The sequence below is a fragment of the Octopus bimaculoides genome, chromosome 4 (genome assembly GCF_046866305.1).
Source record: "Octopus bimaculoides isolate indiv1 chromosome 4, ASM4686630v1, whole genome shotgun sequence".
NCBI lineage: Eukaryota > Metazoa > Mollusca > Cephalopoda > Octopoda > Octopodidae > Octopus > Octopus bimaculoides.
Genome location: NC_142931.1, coordinates 11483071 through 11509248, shown reverse-complemented (window position 1 = coordinate 11509248; position 26178 = coordinate 11483071). Strand labels below are relative to the sequence as shown.

Sequence of the window (26178 nt, the reverse complement as noted above, 5' to 3'; positions counted from 1 at the left end):
ACAAAATCTCTCTACTAAACTGCTATTTTCTAAGATGTTTTCCAGCTTCTTCAGTTAGCCTTGGCATCTATAGAATATCTCTCTTAGCCATACACAAAATTTTTGTTGCTGTTGTTTAGCCCTGAGTCAGCTCTGATCCAGCAACAGCTATGATCAAAACCAGTCTCAGTTTAGATATGACCAAACACATACCTTTCCTTCTTTTTTTTTTTGTGTATATCTAAGACAATATTTTCCAGTGAGTCCATCCATTTTTTTGAAGATGGTAGAGTATGGTTTCAAGGATTTGGGCTGCTGTTTCTAACAGTTCAAGAGGCTTTTTTGTTGATGTGTGTGTGTGTGTGTGTGTGTGTGTGTGTGTTTGAGATAGAAAGGGTGCAGAAAACTAATCAAAACTATACCTTCAAGTGCCCCTTACCTCACATAACAATAACGATCAATTATATCAAGACAAAAGTTTTAACTAACCATTTATTACACAATTTTTTTAATATATAATACAAAATACAACAACAATCTTTCATTGATTACATCTTGACAGAAATGTTCCTCTGTGTGTGTGTGTGTGTGTGTGTGTGTGTTAGGAGTAGAAAACCAGAGTGAAAATCTGAAACCTATAACGGCAGCAGCCAACTGCATTATCAAAAAACAAAAATTTTTTATAGAAAATTTAGCATTTATTCAGTAACAGATATTAAACAGACAAGTAAAATAAGCCTTAATTTGAATTAAGTCAGCTTTTCTGGCTTTCATGCCTTTGTGATTAAGCTATAATGATAATTCACATTCACTAATCTTCATCAATGATTCAATTAAAAATATATCACCAGAAATAAATAAATAAATAAATAAATGTATTGAAGAAAAAAGAAGTACTTTGTTTCATTTAGAGTCTTACCTGTGATCCTTCTTCAGTGCCACCAATAATTCTAAATCCAAAACCACTTTCTTGTCTCCTGAGAATAACCAGCATTTCCATGTGACGTAATCCTTCATCATATTCTGGAAATCTGTTTGGGCTTCGAGGGGATTGGCTGCCGGGAAGGTGATGAAATGAGTTAGATGAAGGTGGTGGATAGCGTTTAGGTATCCGTGTTAAATTGCTTGGTGTGGGTTCTTCATTTTCGAATGAAGTGCTTTGTCGGGAAGGGCGCCCTGTGCCACTCCCAATAGTTCCTTGTCCACCGACAAGATTTGGGGCATAGTTATTGTTAGAGGAATATGTTTTTTCATAGGGGTAAGCTGGATTATCTAAAGAGGACTCTCGCCGTAGAGGATGGATTGTGCCATGATCAAGGCTACTATATGCCCATGCTTTATGAGCAAAAGCTTGCCTGTGACCATTCATACCCCATGTTGAACTGGGGGCATTTTGGTAACGGGATGTTAGAGGGAAATCAGAAGCACTTGTATGATTGTGGTTGCTTGTTGGTAGAGGTGTTTTACTCCTCATATCTTGAGCAGTTGGAGTTTTTGGACGATTGGGTTCGTGGCGTGATTCGCCAGAGAGTGACCGGTTCATTAATTCTGGTCCTGGCGTCCTGCTCCGGAACTGTCCAGGCCTTATTCCTTCAGTCCGTGTACCGTAGTCATAGCGATGAGAACGATCATATTCTTGTTGAAAACTTTGCATTGTGTTTTGTCTCTGTATTCCCATATCAGTTCGAAATCTATGATCTGTTCGCGACACAGTGTAGTCCTGACGGAAAGGGTCAGAGCGCGGTCCTGGAGGAGGACGTGTACTGTACTCATAGCTAGGGTAATATTCCCGCTCAAACGATCTCTGTTCATTGTAACTCCAATTATCATCTGCATTTGTCATGTAATCCTTACGAATATCAAACTTTTTGGAAAAATTGTTGCTAAATGACGGCCGTCCAATGGTAGCAGTTCGACTGCGACTGTCTGTTTTCATAACAGCTGTTCTTGTTGGGGTCTTTGGTCGGTGATCAGAAAGATACTTTGAACGCTGATCACTTGAGGTAGGTGCTTTACGAGTGTGAAAATCAACAGTTGGGCTCTTTAACTGGCCTTCAGATTCCTCATCATCATCTTCTCGGTCTGAAAAACAATAGAGACAAGAACAACAGTTAAAGCAATACATTCTTTGATGGAAATTGTACTTATCGGCTGTGGTAGTTTGGAGATAAAAAAACATGAAGTGCCTTGGCCTCAAAAAAATGTGTCTGAAAGATATACTAACATTGTGTAATGCTGTTCATATAACAGTCGTACTGTTGGTAAGTGCAGTTGTTTCTCACAGTCCCATATCTTTGAAGGACGTTGAAATAATATAACATATCGGTAAACATGATAAATGGATGGGAAATTACAAACAGAAGCTGGAGAAAAGATCAGTCAAGTTACTGGTGTTGCTGATTTCTACAGTTTAACAGATCTGTGCATGCACGTGTGTTTGTGGAGGGCGGGGTTTGTGTATGTATGTGTGTTCTAACTGCATCGTTGAAGAAGTTAAGTGTTCAGCCTCTCAGAGGTGGATTTTTACTTTCATCCCATTTTCACAATACCCTTGTATACTTTCCACAAAAATAGGAGGTGCTAAATAAACGTCATAGAGAACGAGGAAAAGTGCCAGGTGTGAAAGGAAGAGGAGAAGAGAGAGTGAAACATATATATATATATATACAAATATATGTATGAATGTGTGTGTGTGTGTTTATACATACATGTATATAATTAACTAGCAGATCAGGCTGTTGCAACGAAGCAGGTAAACCCAAAGCATTGAGAAAAGGATACAAAGTTCTACATGGCCCATACATGACGTTACTAATCCCCTTTCTAAACTCAGCTGTTGTTGAGGAAACTGCTTCATGCTCTCTAACTGTTACTACCAACCCGCCATTCTGAGAGCATCTTTGAATCTCTAGTAACAAGATATGTCAGCAACACCTGATTTTTGGGTTCCAACAGGGTCATGTTGCCTTTTGTCTAATTATATTTCACCTTCCCTAGAAAATGTTTAGAGTTATTAGGATTGTTGTTGTTGTTGTTACTAATAAACATAAAACAAACACTATTGTTTACATTTGGTTCCCTATTGCTAACCTATATTCTCAAGGACTTTCCACACCTGAGTGTGTGTGTGTGTGTGTGTGTGTGTGTGTGTGTGTGTGTGTGTGTATATATATATATATATATATATATATATATATATATGTATACACACACACACATGCGCACGCATGTATCTGTGTACTTCCACAAACACACACATAAGCATAAGTACATGCTCACTAATAAATATATGCATGCATGTTGTGTTTGGGTGGTAGTTGGGGGAAGATTTCATTCAAAAATCTGGTGAAAGCAGACTGGTTTCTAATGTGTATGTGTATATACATGTGTGTGTGTGTGTGTGAGAGAGAGAGAGAGAGAGAGAGGAGGGGTGGAGAGGAGCAGAGAGAAAGAAAACAAGAACGCAAAGAGGCCCTAGCTATTTTAATATATTACCTTCACTCCATCTTTATAACTTAGTCTGTTTCCTCATCTACTCGTATAATTACAATGATCAAACAACTACAATTAAGCTACAGCCTTAATTACAAATTCTTAGGTTTCAAATATCAGTAGAAGATATTTCCGAAAAGGGAAAGTTACTCTCTAACCATAAATATTAAAAAAAAACAACAAAAAAAACAAAACAATATAAGATAAAGATACAAAAATAAAATAAAATCAAGAGCACAGAGGTATTGAAAGAAAACAGCAACTTGTCGGCTGTGTTTCTTTATTTCTGATATGAACAGGGGAATAAACTGAATAGGAAGAGAAATGTTAATTTAGATGAAAGTCTGCAGAGAAGAGAGCTGAGAAAGTGGATATGTAAGAAACATAGAGGTGAATATATACAAGACAGAGATGGCGGGGGGGTTAAGGTTATATAACCATGTGCTGTGATTGGATGAGGAGATAACTGCTTAATAAAACGTTAAGATCTCTTGTTGCTGTTTTAACTTTAAATGAACCACAATTGAGCAAACCTATGATTTCGGCATTCTGGCAATGACCAATCTGCTTTTCTTTTTGCCTTTTTTTTTTTAAATATGATTTTGTCCCAAACAAGACTTGAGGTCAATGTAGTGTAAGGGACTACAAAAAGTGAAAAGAAGGGGACTACATATTCAAAAGATGTTGATTGACAGAAAACTTAAAGGACTAAATTATCATATACCAGAGGGAAATAAGATTATGGCAGTGAGTTGCAGAGAACAGCATTTTGAGGAAAGAAGCTATTGGAATAAAAGGACTCATGACTAACAGGAAGCTCAACAGAGAAATGATGTGCCTTGGAAGAGAAGAAGGTGACATGTTTAGAAACACATTGTCAAATTGGTCTGATCTTTTAAGATGGTAGGATGTGATTTAATGGAGATTTGGTTGCTATTTTGGTAGATTGAGCACTCTTGCAGAGGACCCACTGGCTCAAGTCAGGGATAGTTGACTAAGAAAGATCTGGAAGGAAGTGCCTTTCTAGAAATTTCTGGACTTTATAACACAAGCTATAATTCTTCACAAAAACAGAGATGTGATATATCGCCAACATATAGTTTACTTAAAATGACTCTCTAATTCTTTGTCTATTACAGAAACTTCTTATACCAGAATACCATTTCCTTTTAACTCAGTTAAACCTTCTGGTATTTCTGATTTGATGAACAATTTTAAAATATTCTTCAATTTTGGATTGCAAACATGAAGATAAAAATCTCATAGAGTATTCCAAGTAAGGTAAAGTAGAATCACATGTATTGCTAAGGAGATTAGTATTCTAAGACTTTGGTCAATAGTCTAGGCACTTGATCAATGGGTTTACAACTTTAACCTCACAATCATAATGTAGTATGTCACAATAAAACTTGTAATTCTTAACTTGGTTTATCTATTACTACCAGATGCTCCATCCAAAAAGCCAATGTCCTCATAAAGATTATAATTATGTTAACGTAAGCAATTCCTTGGCTTTCTCATCAGATACTATCAATCAATATCATGTAATTAAATAGACATCAAGATTTTCAAAGAGTCAGTACTTAGATTCATTGTCATGATGTTAAGCAGATGAGAAATAAATATTTCTTAAAACAGGATTTTAGGTTACCACAAAACATTTATAAATAATCTGCACATACATATTCCAGACAAGTTGGACAACAGATATGGCAACATGATCCATGAGCAAGTGGACCAATACTGTATCCACCTGGCCATTGCCCTAACCCTCTATAATCTATATCTGATGCATGTATAAGTAAATTCAATTTGAATCGCACCTAATTGTTTATCAAACCACATTTAATGAAATTATCTTCATTAATATGTTAGAGTTAAATTGATAAATTACAACTCTTTTTCCATTAATTACAAAGTATATAAGGGACAGGCATGGCTGATGGTAAATGGTTGTGTCATTAAGAAGATTGATTCTCAATCATAAGATTTTAGGTTCAGTTCTCCTGCATGGCACTCTGGGCGAGTGTTTACTACGATAGCCCCAGGCTGACCAAAACCTTGTGAATGGATTTAGTAGACGGAAACAATGTATGCATGTCATTATTCAGTTATATTTCAAGATTTGTGACCAATAGTGAAAGAGCTGGTTTCTATACTAGAACCAAGGTTCCTTCATTCGAATTTCAATAGCATCAACAGGGTATATATATATATATATATATATATATATATATACATGCTGCTTCCATCTGCTTATTCATTTGTATAGTACCACCAATTATCAGAAACACCAGACGAAATAGTTTTCAAGTAGAGTCTTGTGACCAGATTAGCCTGGGCCCAATTGTAATACATTGGAAAGTTACCCAATCAGCTAATAATCAATGTTCTGATTTATTATTCTTCCTCTGCACTAAAATCTGTACACCCCCATCCAACCTTCCTTGATCTGACTTTTGACCTTCCACTAACATAAAACGATACATCTTTTGGCCAATCATTCTTGTAGTGACGTCATTTTGAGGGTCTCCAGCATGCATGCACAGGGTTGGAATCTTCTGGAAGGCCTGCCGGAAGTTCCCTCATGCGCATGCGCAGAAAACCAGCAGCAGCAAGGTTCTCTTGTATCTCAGACTCAAGATGCAGCTACTGAACTATGCAGACATGTCCTCAGCAGCTCTCTGTTCGCCTCTGCTGCTGACCTGAGATGCTCAGTATTTGACCAGCTCATTGTAGCTGGATTTCTGTGAAGAATGCCTTCACAAAGTATGACTAACTCCAGCTTTGCTACTTCCACACCAGAACTGGCTACAGATTGTCCCAAGGTGTAAATTTTGTACATACAAAATAAAAGGATTGCTTTTATGTTCGGATGTTTTCTTGTTCCAATATTTTCCTCTAACATTTATGTAAGGGATTGTGTGGCACCCTTCCAGTGCCAACCAATTTTACCTCTTACATTCTTATTCACAACAACTCTCTGGAATACCATCTTTGCACAAATTTTTCCTACAAATGTTGATCTACAGACATAGAAGTTGAATGTTAATCACATTGAACCTTACTTTTATATGATGGCTACAAACTGGACTCGCTGAGGTCCACACACTGGTAGCACTAATGCATGAGGACCAGAGGGCCAGGGACATTGTCTATTTATCTCTAATTATTAAAAACCTACAATTTAATGAAAGAGGAAATGGCAGTTGTGATATTCTTAAAATCCAAAACAAAACAACCCCCCCCCCACAAAGCAAACAAACAAAAGAAAAGAAAACAGGAAATAAAAACAGAACAAAACAATTCCACAATAAAAATGTACAATAAGGTATCACATTACTTACCAGACACCTGTTCTTGACTACTGTTGAAGAAATAAGCCCCAGGCACATTGTTTTCTGGCGGATTTTTTGGCCGGCTTCCTTCACTATTAGATTTTATCTACATTTGGAAAATAAATATTACTTTCAATGAAACAGATTCAGATAAATAAACAAATATAAAAAAAATAAAAGCAAAGAGAAAATAAAACCGAAATTGAATTAATCCCCTCATATAAAAACTTGAACCAGATTAGTAAATTTAAAAATGCCCATTGCAGTGCCACGTAAAAGCATATCCTGTAAAAGTGGTTGGCGTTAGGAAGGGCATCCAGCTGTAGAAACCCTACTAAATCAGACTGGAATCTGGTGCAGCTTCCTAAGTTGCCAGCTCTGGTCAAACTGTCCAACCCATGCCAGCATGGACAGCGGACATTAAATGATGGTGATGATAAAAAGAATGTCTTAAAGTGGATATCATTTTCTCTTCTACTAGAAATTTGACTTTTTCTGCCTTAATTATCTTTTTATCTGATCAAGAATCTTAAAGATATTCTAAAATGTAACAATAAAAAATAAAGAGCACATTAATTTTTGTTAAAAAAATGCAATTATGATCAATAAATAGATTCAGTAGGTTTTGAGTTCTATAAAAAGAAATTGAATAGGCATTTTTTAAAATCATTTACAGCATCTTTGGCATAAAGGGATACAATAACACCTGTACTCCAAGAAGTGTTGGAGTACAGGTATATTAGAGTACTTAAAGCATTGCAATAGAGTTATGCATTGACTTACTTTGAAAGTGAAAGACAATCCCACAACATATCATATTTTGTTAAGATTTCTTTAGAAAATTTACATCAGTTTTATCAGAACTTATTTAAATAAAAGTCTTTGAGAACTTACCAATTTTGCTGATTTTCGGGTTTTCCCAGGAGACGAAATTCCTGATAGATAAAAACAACATAAATTTATTCCATATATTCAGTATCAAAGACACATTCATCTAATATTGGGTTGGTGCATAATTTTGTGGCTTTTTTTCAACAAATGTTATTCAACAAAAACAATAACAATATTTAACAAAAAACATCTTTAAATGACGGTTTGACCATCTGCCAAGCAAACAGGAAGCAGTAATTGAAGTAGATGGTGAATATGCTCCAGAATAATCATTTAAAGATGTTTTTGTTACATGTTGTTATTGTTTTTGTTGAATAAAATTTGTTGAAAAAAAGCCACAATAATTATGCACTAACCCAATATATTCTACCAATATATATTACCAACATATTTTTACCAATATATTTTCCCAATATTTTGTTGCATCTTCGGAGGGTCATTATGTGAATAATAAACACATGCACTGATTCTACGTCACTTCTTCCTTATTTATCAATTGATAAACCATTTAGTTAGTTAACTAATTGATTGTTTGATTAATTGTTCAGTCAATCAATCAATCCCTTAGGTTTGACAAGGTCCTTTTTTTGCTATTGTGACCTCATCAGTGAGATGCGCTCTCTGTTTCAGGTCTAGTCCAGAATTAACTGAAACAAAAGCAGTGTTATTTCAACAGAAATATATGTGGTAACAAAATCTATCTCTACTATAACCATTATCATAATTCCACATACATTCTTTTAACCAGCAGCATTTTTTTCTCGGTCTGCATTATGTCTTTAATCTCTACACATATCTCTGTTAATACAATCATATTGTATCAATATTTTCCCCATACAATCTACAATATATTACTGTCCAAGTCTTTAACCAGATGTAATGTTCTATAAATATTTCAAGTAGAGACAAAATGACTTTGTGAATACGATAGCTTTTCTCAGTCAACTTCAAAGATTTTATTATTTCTTGGCAAGAGAATTCTATCCGTCTTAGAATAGGCATCAAACCTCTTATGTAAAGAACTTGAATTCTGTCCAACCGGAGATTTATATCTCAATCATTTAATATATGTAGTGAGTTGGCAGAATTCTTTGAGTTTTGGATACAATGAAAACCTTGTGGTATTGTTCACTGGCTCTCTGAGTTCAAATCACACCAAGGTCAACTTTTCTATTCATATTTTCAAGTTCTAGTACTGAGGTCAATTCTTCACTCTCTGTCCATCTCCAGAACAAAATCAGCTAAGTTCAAACATGGCGATAGATGAACTCCACAACATGGAATGTCATGGCAACACCCATACAAACTGGGTGATTGTAACTCATGAATAGGTTATTATTATTTTAAACTGTAAATATTTATCTTCATTATTTGGGTAGAGTAAATTATTTTTTGCTCAGGATTATCAAAGCATGAAAGAAACTAACTCCATTGTTTGTAGCTATCAGGACACTCCATCCTTCAAAGATTCTGTCCTTCCCAAAATTCACCAACGCTACTCCTATCTGCCTAAGCACCCTTTCCTCTTTATGACTATTTTACTGCTCACTTTTTTGTCTTTATTCCTGTGTACTGTACATATACTTCTAGCCTTCATTGCTTGTCTTTATTTCTTTATTGCTGCTTTTTGTCTGCTCTTTAACTCTTTTCTGACAGGTTGTAATGAACTTGAGCATTGTATACAATAAATTTGTTACTATTACTATTAAGGTGATAAGCTGGCAGAGTCGTTAGCATGCCAGACAAAATGCGTAGCAGCGTTTCGTCTGTCTTAATATTCTGAGTTCAACTTCCACCAAGGTGGACTTTGCCTTTCATCCTTTCAGGGTTGATAAAATAAGCATCAATTGAACACTGAAGCTGACAGCAACAACAGTGATAATAATAATCCTTTCTATTTGAAGCACAAAGCCTGAAATTTTGGTGGAGAGTGAGTCAATTACATCAGCTTATGACATATTTGATTAATATAAGTATCATCCTTGAAGCCAACATTAAACGAAAATAAATCTGACACAAACAGTGCAAAATAACAATAAGGAATTTCTGAACTTATAAAGAATTTCCCAACTGGAATCCTGAATTTTTTTCAATGGAGGAAATCCCATTTCCATCTCGATTTAAAATAGTAAGCTTAGAGATCAGTGAATTTGAAATAACAATGAGCTAAATCAATATCAAGGTACATAAATACATAAAAGTTTGAGACAGTGGATTACCTCCCTTGAAGTCTAAGGCAGCTGTTTGTTAGCATTGCTGAACTCGCGGTCAATGATTGATTACGAAGAAAATGAACTGATTGCATTAATTGAAATCATCTTCAGGTAAATATTTATAGGTGCAGGCTTGGCTGTGTGGTTAAGAAGCTTGCTTTGCAACTATGTAGTTTCAGATTCGATACCACTGTGTTCCACTTTGGGTAAATGTCTTGTACTAATTGTGGTTGTCACTGCTGATTAATTCCTGTCCAGTTTGGTCAAACAAGCTCAAATTAATTAACTAATTATTTATCAGTGTTCCAGTCACAGTCATCCTCGTGGTGGAATATAGTCTTTGATGATTTTAGATTTAAGCAAATGGTGAACATCTAAAAACAGCAGAAAGATTTTTTTTTTGCAGTTTTGGGTGATATGTAGAAAAGAGTCAATCTTTTCATTACTATATTCCAAACAAAAATACCCTGCCTACGCTTAGAAGAATTTAGTAAAATAATTGCCATTATTAAGATGGTGTTGGAACATAAATTAACATGAAATTGTGATGGAAGCATTCAATACAGAGCACTTTAAAACAAGGAATTTGATCATAAAAACAAGGGCAGTGTCATGCCTGGGTTGGAATTTGGCCTTAATAAACAAAAAAAAAAAAAAAAAAAAAAAAAAAGGTGTATTGGTATCGAAAGGGTTAAGCAGCCTTGTTAAAGCACCATGACTGCTGTAAAAGCTGACTGATGACTAAAACCTTGACTGATGGTCCCCTTTATTTAATGCCAACTATAAGCTAAGAAAAGCAGGTAGACTGAAGAAAGCAGAGTAAATGTTTATGACTTATGGAACAAGATAACACCAATGACAAGGCTTAAAATCCTCACCTACACACAAATTGAAATCACACAAAAAAATTAGAAAGGTAGATGGAGAATAAGACCTACCTCCTCTTTGAACAACAATTGCTGTCTCTTCTCCTTTTGGACAATCCTTCAATACTTGAACAACGTCAGCATGAGCCATGTCTTTCACATTGGTTGAATTAATTTCCAATAAAATATCACCTTCCATTAAATTCTTACACCGAGTTTTTTCAAATATTTGTTTAACTCGTTGACCGTAGGAACTATCAGCAATGGTGAAACCGAAACCTGTAGCACCACGAATAATGTTCACAACTAAAATTTCCGGTTTATTACTGTTTGGGATGAGGACATCTGGAGTATTGTCTGTATTAAGGACATCCCCACTATGGCTTCGTTGAGCAAAACTTAAATTGGAATTGTTATCGGCAGCAGATCGAGCAAGATCGGGCAAGGATTTAAGACTTTTTTGGGACGTATTTAATTGATCCATGTTACCGCTGCTACCATAACCTATTGAATTGGAAGGTCCAGTGTTGGTTGTTCCACTGTCTGGAGGTAAAGAAACAGCTACCCGAGTTACAATTTCCGTGTTTGGATCATCTGGATCAAATGGCAGCATGTAACCACGGCAAACAGTGAGGCTTACTTCTTCACCTGGAGGTATTGCTTGGAAAAGAAGGATTACATCCTGGTGTGTATAGCCAAGGACACAGTCGTCATTTACATAAACAAGAATATCCCCTGCAAGAAGAAGAAAAATATATCAATCAGGAGGCCACAAAAAAAAAAAAAAAAAAATCTCTATCATATTAAGGCAAAAAAGAAAAAAAACATTTAAAAAAAGTTTAAAAACACTTTAAAACTCTATCAATCTTACACTTCAATCATTCAGGTTTTACATAACTCAGACTTATTTATGAGAGCTCTAGTTATCTATCTTACTTTGGAGAAAGAATATGAGCCAAGTGATGAAAATATGGATAAATTGGCCTGCAAAGATGATCAACATGCTTTAGCAATCTCTCTCTTTCTCTCTCTCTTCACACACACACACACACACACGCATATGCATATTAGTTATATATATATGTATATTACAGCCGAACATGTGTAAAAAAATAAACAATGAATCTATAATGTATATATTCATTCTTAATATATTCTGGTTTATTTGCATATGAATATGTTAATTACTGTTGTATTTCACCTTCAGAGAATACCTTCTCCTTTCAGATGATGTCTGTCGACAACACACTTGATTCATTGCTATTCAAATCTGCCACACCATGTTAAGAATGAATATGTACAACATCATTTTGATTCTTGCTGTTTTATAAGCAGATGATAACTTAACTTATTATGTATCAACAAATAACCTGTCTGCTGAATTTTATAAAAATGACTATTCTTATTCATATTCAATAACCCAAGAGAATTGTATTGACCGAAGAGACACAAGCAGGTTGAAACACCAGTGTCTCAAAATCCTGCGACATCAATGAATAGAGTGTGTTGTGAGCACACATCGCCTGAAAGAAGTTGCTTTCTGAAGGAAAAAGGCTGGAACATATAAAACATATGTACATCACATCATTTCTTCGATTCTGACCATTTTACGTTCATGTGATAGAGAATAAACCATTTTAAGGGGGAGTTTTAAATTGGATACAACAATAAATAATAGCAAGTAATATGTTTTTTTTATAAAGAAACCCTTGTGTAGAAAAAAAAATCAAAAGCAATCTGTGGTACATGAATCTGGATGTGTATTAAAAATACTGAGCAAGCCAGATGAAAGTAATATAATTTCTAATTTGCAGATTTTTTATCTTTTTATTTTCATTGCTTAGTCCAGGTGAGATAGGCATCACCTAAGATCCTAGTTTTTGTTCAGAGCCTCCAAGATTGATAGGGTGAAAGGAAGAAATTATTTAGGTAAATATGACCTGGGCTGAGGTGGTGAGGCAAGACCTTCGTACATTGGGCCTCACCGAGGCGATGACTACGGACCGAGACCTTTGGAAATGGGCTGTGCGTGAGAAGACCCGGCAAGCCAAGTAAGATCGTTGCCAGTGCCCCTGGACTGGTTCTTGTGCGGGTGGCACATGAGATGCACCATTTTGAGCGTGGCCGTTGCCAGTACCGCCTGACTGGCTCCTGTAGGATTTTCGAGCGAGATCGTTGCCAGTGCCCCTGGACTGGCTTGTGCGGGTGGCACATAAAAGACACCATTTCGAGCGTGGCCGTTTTCGTGCGGGTGACACGTAAAAGCACCCACTACACTCTCTGAGTGGTTGGCGTTAGGAAGGGCATCCAGCTGTAGAAACTCTGCCAAATCAGACTGGAGCCTGGTGTTGCCATCCGGTTTCACCAGTCCTCAGTCAAATCGTCCAACCCATGCTAGCATGGAAAGCGGACGTTAAACAATGATGATGATGATGATGATACCTAACCTGAAAGCTTGCAGCAAAGTGAATTCCATTGAAGGTACCCAAAAGTCAAGTAATGGTGATAAATCAAGCAGTGGACTAAGTCTACCTAAGTCTGCCATCCAAGAAGAATGTAAAGAAACAAGAAATCTTATCCTCAGCACTTTAACAATTCTACCAATCCACCACCAGCACTATTTCAATGTTCACTTTCCATTCTTGCATGAGGCAGACAAAGTTTATTGAGGCAGATTTTCTATGGCTGGATGCTCTTCCTATTGCTAACCCTCACTTGATTCCAAGCAAGGTAATGTTTCCCTCTGGTCAGACACGCTTTTGTAGAATATTGAAGATAAATGACATTGCTTGTAAGACAGTGACACAAAAATACACACACACACACATGATGGACTTCTTTCAGTTTCTGTTCACTCCCAAGTAGAGCAGAAGACACTTGCCCACGATGCCATGTAGTGGAACTGAACCTGAAGCCACATCATTGAGAAGCAAACTTCTCAACAACACAGCCTCCCCTGTGCCAGAAAAGATAAAGTTGATCTTGACAGGATTTGATCTCAGTATACTGGGAATTAGAACAAATGCCACACTCTCACAACAACTCCGCCAATTCTCCACTTCTTTTAGATGCTAAACATCTTGAGAACAAATTAATAAAATACATTGTTTTTAAAAGCTTTATATGTATTTCTGTAGAATAGATTATGAATTAATTTAGTTACCATTGAGCAAGAAATGTTTAAAGAATATGCAAGTATGTATTGAAATGTCTGTCAACAAGCTAGAATGAATACCTATCGGGGGATAACACACTGCTTCCCCTTTAAATGGTCTGTAATTCTATTGGAATAAAATAAGATAAAATTTTAAAAATAAGGAAATAATTTTCTTCACCTCTTTTTTTCTTTTCATTTAAAGTATGAAAAGAAAAATGAATACAACAGAAAATTTAATTTATTGAGAAATAGGGTGATTAATTATATTTCCCAATATACGTGTATCTCATAACAAATTTTCTAAGTATGATTTTGTAATTCAGTGCAGAATATGCAGTTAAAAGAAAAAACAAAGATAAAAAAATAGCCAAATAATTTATATCTCAAGTACCATTCTATATAACATTTTACACAGATATTAGACTGAGCCAAAAATATAATGAAGTGAAAATAAATAAAAGCTATATGACATTGAAAATAATTAATTAAATAATGTATTTAAATATTCTTGAAAAATTAATTCCTTCAGATTTAACTGAAATTAGATTTTGCCATCAAAAAGCAAACCATTTGAAAGGAAGGGAAAAAATAGTCAACATCATTTTTAATTCTCTGGATATTAATCTAAACATTTTAGATCTAGTTTTATTTTTATTTTTCTAGCTTATTAAAGGTAAAATGGCCAAATAAATTTGAACATATTTTACCCAAATGGATAAACGAAGACATATTGAATTAAATACTTCTGCCTAGTGATACAGAGAAATACTTGGAAGAAATATGAACTTATAACTCAGATGCTGGTTGGTAGTTTAGCATTTTACCTTTTTATCTCATGACATCATCATCACCATCATTTAACATTCATTTTGGCAGGGGTCGGATGGTTTGACAGGAGCTGGCAAGGCTGGAGAGCTGCACCAGTCTCCATTGTCTGCTTTAGCATGGTTTCTATGGCTGGATGCCCTTCCAAATGCCAACCATTTTACAGAGTGTATGTCATGCTTTTTATGTGGCACGAACACCAGTGGGGTCGTCAAGTACCTTGTGAGCCAAAGACCTCTCAGGTGGGAGAGGGAGTGGAACCACCAGAAGTGGCTTTGTGCCAAATGAGAGGTTAGAGTTTAATTGAGGGACAGAGATAGGTGTCTTTCTGTAGAGGAGATATTTGAGGCAAGTGTTTGTGTGTGTGTATCCAGCTTAATGTACCAAGCTATATATAATTAAGTACCTCTACTTAATGTTGTAGCTTGGAACACTTGGAACAAATATGAACTTACAATTCAGTGTAGCATCTCATCTTTTCTCCCATGGCAAGTGTATATATATTTACATGTGTGGGTTGTAAGTGGGTGGGAGTTGTATAGGTGTATATGAGTTGTGGGCCATAGCATTGATCAGTGGTAAGCTCTCATCAACTAAATTCACAACAAGCCCCATTTTGTAATGATTCTATTACAGGAGAGGTACATATGAAACAAAAGATTAGAGTTTTCTCCCTTCTGTAGGAGAGTCCCTTACTTTAAAACAAGGTCGCCAAAGGGGATCCAAGAAACCCCCTAGGAGTTGGCGAGGAATAATTATAGGGGGTTGATAATAACCAAGGTGTCGAATGGGGGTTGGCATGTGAAAGACCAGCTCACCCAGATGAACTGCTTGAAATGCTTAGCGCTATGTCAATTCAAAAGATATTCCAGCAATATGATGAGTTTTCCATATTTTTGAATTGTAAAAGGAATTTCATAAAAATTGAAAGTCTAATTCTGTATATTTGAACACATAATTCTAAATGTAAAAAGTTTGTCATCTTCAATAGAATTTCTTAATTTTCGCAAACATTTTAATTGCCAACATTCAGTACCCGGTATGCATTTAAGATATGGTACGGTAGGTTAGGGTATTAAGATATTTTGAATGAGTAGGGTGGTCAATGTGGAAGGAGAAGTGGCTAAAGGGGGTTGATGGTTGAAAAAATTTGGTGACCCCTGCTTTAAAATGTCAGTAAACAAGGTGAGATATCATGTGTTTCAGGAATGGTTGACTGATGCAGTCCTGTACTGTATTGTGTCACACTGGAAGTTAACGAGTTAATTTCAATTAAGCATGAACTTCACAACATCTCATTTTGCTTCTCTGAAGACTTACTTTTTATGTCCTGAGAAAATAATCACTGTCGTTAAAAAAACAAACTTAATTTACCAGTTTTCAGCCTTCCATCTGTATATGCAGGTCCATTTGGTACAACGTTTTTAACCTGCAGGAACTCTTGATCTGAGTGGTCACCACCAACTATTGTGAAACCAAATCCTCGGACACTCTTTATCAATGATGTTTTCAGCATTTCCCCTTTCAACTCAGAGGGGTTTTTTGTGAAAAAAGGCTTCATTTTATTTTCGGAACCTGTAGAGAAAATTAGCTAAATAATTAATTAGTTTTAACTGGCATCAATTAGTAATATAAAAAAAAACTGATTACAAACAAGAATTTTTCTAAAGAGAAATTTTAGTAAAAATATTTAATAAATAAAAATACCAAAGATTCTAATGAAGTAATTAACAACAAAATTATGAATTAATATAGATAATTAAATATATTCTAATATAGTTTTACTGGTTTCAGTCATTATAACTGCAGCCATGTAGGGTCACCATCTTTAAGGATTTTAGTCTTTCAGTATTTTATCATTCTCTATGTATCTAGTGGCTAAGTTACCTTTTGATATAATGGAGAAATACACACACACACACAGATACACATAAGATGGGCTTCTACATAGTTTCCATCCATTAAATTCCACTCACAAAACATTATCAATCAGAGGGATTCAGTTGAAGGCACTTGTCCATGTTGCACCAGCAAGAACATGGAAGCAAGGGAAACAACTCCAGTGTTAGTGGCCTAGCTATCTGTGCAGCTCTCCAGCTGAGAAAGGGTAGCCTCAGCAAATCTTGAATCATCATCATCATCATCATCATCATCACCAGCTGCTGACAACAACTTGCACTTGTGTTGGGTATAATGACGGACACTACATATCACATACCCTCATCAATGTTCTGATTTCATCAACAGTTGTGTCATCATGCCCTCAATTAGGAATATTCACTATGGTTTTAAGGGATAGACTATGGTTCATCCTTCCCATGGGTCAATTCTAAGATGATGACTTGGCTGCAGCCATCTTCCTGCTACCTTCTTGACAAACTTGGAGAAGCCACCATAGAGTTAATAATTTGTCATTTTCTATACCTAGCTGTCTTTAAAGGCCATTTGGAGCACCAAGAGTAGCAACCATCATGGGACTTTGCCATGGAGCTAGTGAGAGTCCACGTTTCACACACATAAAGTAGGATATGTCTTAATTACTATTATGAAGGATCTCTCCCTTTGAGTTGCCCTGAGACTATAGAATTCTCTTAGGTTGGAATTATGTTTCCATGCAGTATTTTATAAATTGAAACAACTATAGAGCAAATCTTAATATGAAACGATTCAGTAATGTTGTGTGAAAGAGTGGTTCTCAAGCAGGTTTGATATGGCCCTTTGGGTCAATATAGCCCTTAGGGTCAATATAAGATTTTGTTGTTAAAATATTTTGTATATTGTTGAAGTATAAACAATTTATTGCACATAAATTTTAACAATTTTTTAATACAATTCCTAATAATATTTAATTATAAAGACATAATTAGACTTTTTAAACATCAAATGAGTATGAGGATCCACCTGAGTGAAATAGGAATGAAAGGGGTCCACAGGTAAAAATGGTTTTGAGAACCACTGGTATAAAAGAAGGAAGTTGAAAATACTGTGAAAGAAAGACTTAATGTTTATAATTCAGAGCAGTAAATATTTTAGTTGTATTATACCAGTTCTAGAAACTCTGAAGTAATTTTTGCAAACAAAATTGCATTCTATAAAACCATGTCAAACAAATAAAATAAATAATATAAAGAAAAACAAATATTTGAAGGAAACTGAAAAAAGGAAAGAAATTCTTAAGAAGTAAAAAAACACAAGAAAACTTGTGAAGAAATGTTGATTGATGTAGCTAATGATGATAATGGGATGAGGGATTAGTAAATAATAATAATATATAAATAAGTAAATATAAAGAGGAGAAGATTGGGAATATTTGGAATAGAACTAGCAGGCATGAAGAAGATACTCTGAGTATTGTTTTGTGGGTATTGGGATATGAAATGGTAAGATGATGAGTGAGTAATGAGGCAGACAATGAGAAAGATGATGTGAGAACAATGAGAAAGAAGATGATGTCAGATTAATGAGAAAGATGAAAATAGCGGATGATGTCAGAGAAGATGCTCTTGTTTAATTTTGTTATATACAGGTGTTACAAAGTAAGGTGTGTGAATATGCATGTGTGTAAATGAGTATGTAGACTTGTGTATGTTTGTGTGTCTGTGTGTGTGTGTAAGAGAGAGAGAGAGAGAAAATTAGAATGAAAGAAAAATAGATAATTAAATGATTGTCAATGGTAATGACAGTAGATAGGAAAGCAAATGAATGATAAAATGATGAATGACAAGGACAATGACATTATTATAAAAGGTAGGGGGTGAGGTGGGGGGAACATCTAGTAATTCTTCATAATCACAGACACTATACTCAAAAGAAATCTATTTTTTAAAGTCCCTTGTTGGCTATTTGTTTTTTAAAAAAATGTCCAACAAAAGAAACAGAGCAGTAAATAGCTGAAGGGGTTTCAGACAAATAGAAATGGCAGTGACCATCAGGAGGGATAGTACAAACCTAAAATATGGCCATTCATGTCTGACTCACTGGCAGAACGTTTCGCTGGCTCCTGCATCTTCTTCTGGCGAGGGAATGTGCTGGAGGAGCCGATCACATCATCAAGCCCTGCAGACAGATATGAGGAGGGCACTTTGGTTATGCATGTAGCTGCGTAGCCATTTTAAGTGGAAACAGAACTCACTAGACATGCAGTATTATTTCCAGTGTTTTTGGATGGGTTCATGCCCATGCTTGATATATATGTGTGTGGGTGTGGGTGTATTAAGGTGCAGTTAAAGAGGGGCAGTGTCAGTCATGCATGGAATACGATCAACCAGTCAGTGAAAGTTACAGTCAAAACACAGCTATTTTGGTGAATTTTGCACCTTAAAGAGTGAATTTATCTTTATATGTTTCTACCTGCTTGTCTATCTTTCTATGTCTATCTACATCTATCTATCTATTTGTCTATCTGTCTTTCTATCTATCTATCTATTTATCTATCTATCTATCTATCTATCTTTATCTATTTATCTATTTATCTATCTATTTGTCTATCTATCTATTTGCTTGTTTTACAATTGTTAGAGTCTTTTATTCCCCATTTTTAATGTGCTAAGTCTGTGGGTAGTTTGTTGAAGAAGGAAATGCTACCAGCATCATTGTATGCAGTTCATGGTTTCTGTTCAAAATGCAGACACACACACACGTGCAGACACACATGTGCACACACACACACTTGTGTGTGTGTGTTTGTGTCTCTTGGTTTTGACATCATGCAATAGATATAAAAAAAACAAGTGTCACCACCATACAGGAAGTATCCCTCACTCCATGGTTGCCATGAAAACATGTCTCATCAAGGGGTAATATTATCCTGCTTGGAGACAAGTGAGGCTTGGTGACAGGAATGCATCTAGCCACAGAAAATCTGCATCAAAGAATCTTATCGAATCCATGCAAGCATGGAAAGTCGGCATTAAACAACAATGATGATGATGGTGATGATGATGCTATATATGTGTGTTTATAATTTCATGTGTTTTTATCAAAAGATAATGTACAAGAAAGAACTCACATTATCACACACACACACAAAAAAAAACTCTTGAAAACATTTACCAAACTATTAAGAATTGGTAATTATTTTGATACACTATCTCACAATACCAGCTTTTGTTTGGTACAGAAATTAATAACTAAGATGATAGTAGCTATTTGATTCAAACTATACTTACATAAAAATAGCATTGATTCTCTTAGTCTCTGGTAACATTGAATACAAAGCTAATTTGATACTGTAACATTTTCTTGTGTTGATAATGTATAACACTGCTTCATACTCTATTCCATTTGGTTAAAATAGAGGAGGCAGGACAAATCTATAATGTCGAGTTGGCTGCAGAATATTTTTTGTGTTGAAAAAATATAACAATACTTCTTCATTTATCCATTTTGTTTGGTTGAAGTAGAGGAGACGGGACAAAATAGACGAGCTAACATCCACTTTGCTTTACAACACAATGTTAGAATAAAAACTTAATGTCTATAAGAACTAGTTAAACTTTTTAATCATATTTCATGTCTGTTTTGCTGTTAGACTATAAACAACTGGGTACAAATGAAGTCTCTGGACTTCAGAGTGTAACTAAAGCTGTTTCTTTTTCTTTCGCACTCTTCCAATTTCTTTCCTTTATTTATAACTGGAGCTGACATCTAAGATTAAGTTTATTATTAAGGCTCTACAGATATCGCAAATACAAAAGCTAACATTTCATTTATTTTAAACAGGATTAGTAACTTAAAAACAAATTCAAACAGTGAGGGGAAATAATAACAATGTAAGAAGAATTTGTTGAAATATTTGTAGGTAAGTCAGTTATATACATAACATATATATATATATATATATATATATATATATATATATATATATATAAACGCATTCTTTTGTTATTTCCTCAAGCCTTAACCAGTGGAAAACCATTTCACTAAGTATACCAAATGTTTACATTTGTTTTGTATAATTTCTTGTATTTGTGTGTGTATGTATGAGTGTGTATGCATATATCAATTTTTCCTTATAGCACAAGAAGGATGGATGCCTTGTATACATATTTAAATATTTGCAAATTGCTGGAGTAGTTTTTTTTCTTTTTTCAGTACTTGTATACTCTTCATAAAATTTTCCATTGTAAAATAAGTTTGATGTCCGTTGTAAGATGGAAAGACTTTGAATCAAACAAGAGTATTGTACCATATCATGGAACTCAATGCATGTATCAAGAATTGAACCCAATAACACATTGTCGTGAGTCCAGATACATAGCATTACAAACCAGACTGAATGCTTTTGATTTGAATGAAATATTAAATTCTTAGCAGACTTAGATGGCTATTTTCTACCACACCCTGTAGGTGGCACTTTACTGGTTATGGTAAAGAGTGTTCCAGTTGATCCGGCCAACAGAACAGCCTGCTTGTAAAATTGACATGCAAGTGGCTGAGTACACCACAGACATGTATATCCTTAACATAGTTCTCAGGATGATTCAGCAGGATACAGAATGTGACACAGCTGACCCTTTTGAATTACAGGTACAACTCATTTTTTGCCACCTGAGTGGACTGGGGCAACGTGAAATAGAGCTTCTTGCTCAAGAATACAATATACCACTGGGAGTTGAACTCCTGGCCTTACGATTGTGAGCTGAATAATCTAACAAATAAATCATGTGCCACACCCTGTATGAATGAAGTCTTAACATGACTTACCTTGAAATATTAGAACTCATGTCTCCCCCATCAAATAAGCACTAATTTAATTTAAGTAACTTCATTAGCAAATTTCTGTTTATCAACGCAACCCACCAATAATTTTCTTCCAGTCTGGTTTTACTTCAATTATTTTCATTTATCAAATATGAGTGCAATGCAAAGAGATTAGATCAAATGTTGCCGAGAAACATGCCTTTGTTATCTTCAACGCATTTGTGTGTATGTGTGTGCAACAACTGAGGAATGACTGGTATAGTGTAAATAGAAGATAATGCAATAATGCTATCTACTATAGGCACAAGGCCTGAGAAGATAACATAATAATAATGCTAGGTCCTTATTGGAGAAAAGATGTTAAGCTAACAAGGAAAGGGTGATAAGGAATATTCAATTAAATATTTATTAGTAAAATGCACCAATAATTAATTTTTCTTAATTAACATGTACAACAACTATTAGGAATATTTCTACAAGTAAAAAAAAAAAAAGAGTAGTATGAAGATGCATAAAAAAAAAACAATCTGGTAGGGTTTTAATACAAGAAGGAAAGGATTCTTAGGAAACAAGAATGTTTTTCTTTTTTCTTTTTTAAGGAAGAAGGGTTAGGGATTAGATAAAAACATGCAACTGTTGTGAATGAGATGAAAAGTTTACATGAAGATTTGAATGAAGATCTGTGAAGGTGACAACGATAATAATAATAACAATAATAATAATAATAATAATAATAATAAAGCAAAGCCAAAATAATTCAACACTCTCACACTGAGATAACTCAATCATAAGTAATGATAATTAATAATAATAAATAATAATAATAATAATAATAATAATAAAAAGGGTTCTTGAAGCATGGTCAGTAAACAAGTGTTATCTTAGTCTACTGGCTGAGGAGAGCTGACACTTTCCATCATACCCAGCAAAATAATGCTGAGATTTTTCATGATACAATAATAATAATAATAATAATAATAATAATACTAATAATAATAAATAATAATAATGATAATAACAATAATAATTGTGGCAGCAATAATAATGTTAATATCTAATTTCTTTCTTTGCCACATAGGATTAGAAAAAAAAAACTAATTTTTTTTTTTTTTAAACTCAAAGAAACAAAACTATAAAACTAACACACAAAGTGAAAGTGGTTATAAGGATTGCATACAAATATCCTATAAATCAATGTTCGTTAATAAATAAATTATGATATGATGCTGCTGCTTATTGATAGTAATAATAATCGACCCAAGAAAGATTCTTGAGAATTGGGGAGACTTGTCATCAAATCTTATGACAACATCTCTGCTAACTAATGTACCATGTAGAAGTAGTAGTAGTAGTAGTAGTAGTAGTAATAATAATAATAATGATAATGATAATATTAATAATCCTTTTTACAATAGGCACAAGGCCTGAAATTTTGGGGTCAGGAATAGTTGATTATATTGACCCCAGTGTTCAACTGGTATTTTGTTTACTGACCCCGAAAGGCAAAGCTGACCGTAGTGTTATTTGAACCCAGAACATAAAGACGGAAGAAATGCCACTAAGCATTTTGTCCAGCGTGCTAACGGTTCTGCCAGCTTGCCGTCTTGATGATGATGATGATGATGATAACAACAATCCTTTCTACCATAAGCACAAGGCCTGAAATTATGGGGAAAACGGTAAGTTGATTGCATCCACCCCAGTAATCAACAGGTACTTATTTTATTGACCCCAAAAGGATGAAAGGTAAAGTCGACCTCGGTAGAATTTGAACTCAGAACGTAAAGACAGACGAAATACTGCTAAGCATTTTGCTTGGCATGCTAACGATTCTGTCAGCTCACTGCCATACTACTACTACTACTACTACTACTTATAATAATAATAATAATAATAATAATAATAATAATAATAATAATAATAATAATAATAATAATAATAATAATAATAATAATAATAATATTTCATTAAATAATAAAAATAGTTAAAGTGCTATGACTAAAGAGTGAAATAATCTATGTTAGTCAAAAAGTTTCAATAACTCAGTGATTGATATACTGAAAATCATGATCAAGAGTTCCCAGCCAGTAGCTTGTGGTTTAAACTGTCGCTATTCTCTTATTTTAGAATAATGTATAAATGTAATTAATAGCATTGATTAATTATTTTTCATTTTTGCAGATTACAATAATATCATATTTATAAAATGTTATCCACAATATTCAAATGGTTGGAGACTCTGGATTTAAATAATTATTAATAGAAAACAAAATGTGCAAATGAAATAAAATTAAATCAAGAATGAAAGAGATTAACTTAGAATTCTATAATTAAGTAAATATTAATTAAAATAAATTCATTTGAAGTCTTAAATTGAATGTGAAAAAAATAGCATATGACAATTGATAAGAAAAATAATACCATACACACATACACACACACACACAAAATCCATAACACAAATCAGGAACATAAAAAAAATTAAAACAAACAGATAAATTGAAAGTCAAACTTTTAACAATATCTATCCTGTTTAAAGAAATCTTTTCTAATTTGGTTTTTTATTTTCTTCCAAAATAATACCCAATCTCCGAAACCTCAAAATCAAAGGTTAAATAGAAATCTTAAAACAATAAAATAAATATGAAACAAAAGGGGTAAAAACAGATTTGAGATGTATCTGGCTTAACTGTGTATATCAGAGGTAAATTAGATGAGGGTCTAACAGTAAGCTAAGAACATGGTTAAGTAACACTAGGGTGGTACATAGGCAGTGTAGTGAGGAGGTAAGTTATGGCAAAACTTTGTATATGGTGCAGGAGTGGCTGTATGGTAAGTAGCATGATTACTAACCACATGGTTCCGGGTTCAGTCCCACTGCGTGGCACCTTGTGCAAGTGTCTTCTACTATAGCTTTGGGCCGACCAAAGCCTTGTGAATGGATTTGGTAGACAGAAACTGAAAGAAGCCTGTCGTATATATGTATATGTATGTGTGTATATGTTTGTGTGTCTGTGTTTGTCCCCCCAACATCGCTTGACAACTGATGCTGGTGTGCTTACATCCCTGTAACTTAGCGTTTCAGCAAAAGTGACCGATAGAATAAGTACTAGGCTTACAAAGAATAAGTCCTGGGGTCGATTTGCTCAACTAACGGCAGTGCTCCAGCATGGCCACAGTCAAATGACTGAAACAAGTAAAGAGAGTCATGAGGAAATATTACCTTGCTTGGAAGCAGGCGAGTGTAGACAACTGGTGGAGCATGCAGCCATAGAAAATAACCCTTAAAAAGCTCTGGTCAACCCATGCATGGAAGCATGGAAATGCTAGTCTTAGAAGAAGTGGCATATGTTTGATCACAGGTCTTTTTGATCAAGGCTTACCCAGGATTAAACAACAACATCAGCATCACACACACACACTTATTCATTATCCATTTCTTTTTAAACTGAAAACCTATGTCTATTTTAGTCCTCAATGACTAACCAATAATATCCAGTAGATATAGGTGAATTGGTAGAGTCATAAGACTGTAGAACGCCTTGTAGCATTTGTTCTGAATTTCTGGACCCTGAGTTCAAATCTCACCCAGGTCAAATTTACCTTAATTTTTGGGGGGACAGATAAAAAAAAAAAAGGGTATTAATTGATGGCGGTGTATAGCTGTGATTGCTAGAGCATTGACCAAAATATTTTGTGGTATCTGATCTAGCATTGTGAACTTGACGTCCAGATTCCACCCAATCACTGAAAGGTGCTGGTGACACTTCTGCAGTGACACAGGGTCTTTATAAAGATAGGATGTAATTTCAAGGATTTTTGGTTGCTACTTCTAGCAAACTGAGCAGACTACAAAGAGGCTCTCTTGTAAAGTACAAGTCACTAGAATAATCAGTTTGTTGATTTGGTTCACCTATAACTTAGCAACTCCACTAAAATGCCTCCTGAAGTACCAACAACAACAACAATAGGATCTTTTTTAAAACGGGGGCCACATTTTTCATTAACGAAACACTTTGAAACTTGGAACACTGGTAGAATGTGTCATATAAAACATCTTTTTCTCTTAGTCTTCTTAAAAAAAAAAGAAACCCATAAGTTATTCCATGTTAAAGTTGTCGTATTTCTGTAATTTCAACCAATCACTGACGTCCATTCAGCCGATATACATTAAGTGCTGACTACATAAACAAACGATTCTGAAACAATTAACCCTAACCCTAACCCTAGGGTTAGGGTTAGGGTTAAAGCAAATTTAAAATGAAAAAAGCAAATAAAACGAAGGTATGGAGATTAAATACGCTTTACATCGCTTAATCACTCAAAGGAGTAAATGTAAGCAACTGAATACTTGTCAGTGATTGGTTGAAATTATCGAAATAAGACAATTTTTTACATGAAATAAATTCGAATACAAAAATATTTTTCTGTTCTATAACACAAAATAGATAAGTATACGAAGTTTGAAAGTCTTTCCGTACCAAAAACACTACGTAAAACATTAATGAAAAATGTGGCCCCCGTTTTAAAATAGATCCCAACAATAATAATAATAATAATAATAATAATAATAATAATAATAATAATAATAATAACAACACACAACAAATAAAGTCAGATCTAACAGCTTACCTGGAATTTGCGACTTTTTAGCTTGGGCTACAGGATTTTCATATTGTGTCCGTTTATTCACATGACTGCAAATGAATAAATCA

The 26178-nt window shown here is 34.6% G+C and overlaps 1 protein-coding gene across 50 annotated transcripts in view; it reads right to left on the bottom strand.

Annotated features, from left to right (window-relative positions):
- Positions 1-26178, bottom strand: part of LOC106872181 (membrane-associated guanylate kinase, WW and PDZ domain-containing protein 1) — a 668717-nt gene that overhangs the window by 50448 nt on the left and 592091 nt on the right. For 25 of the 50 annotated variants that reach the window (XR_016241362.1, XR_016241361.1, XR_016241363.1 and 22 more), the window contains 7 exons: positions 26096-26160; positions 18710-18817; positions 16136-16336; positions 10852-11514; positions 7704-7744; positions 6819-6915; positions 899-2061 (listed from right to left, as the gene is read on the bottom strand). Coding sequence is in view for 40 of the 50 variants with exons in the window: in XM_089350230.1 (XP_089206356.1) it covers positions 899-2061; positions 6819-6915; positions 7704-7744; positions 10852-11514; positions 16136-16336; positions 18710-18817; positions 26096-26160 (2338 nt within the window). In the remaining 10 variants the exon portion in view is untranslated. The remainder of the gene's footprint in view (positions 1-898; positions 2062-6818; positions 6916-7703; positions 7745-10851; positions 11515-16135; positions 16337-18709; positions 18818-26095; positions 26161-26178) is intronic. The other 25 variants (XR_016241364.1, XR_016241365.1, XR_016241367.1 and 22 more) reach the window with 1 other exon arrangement.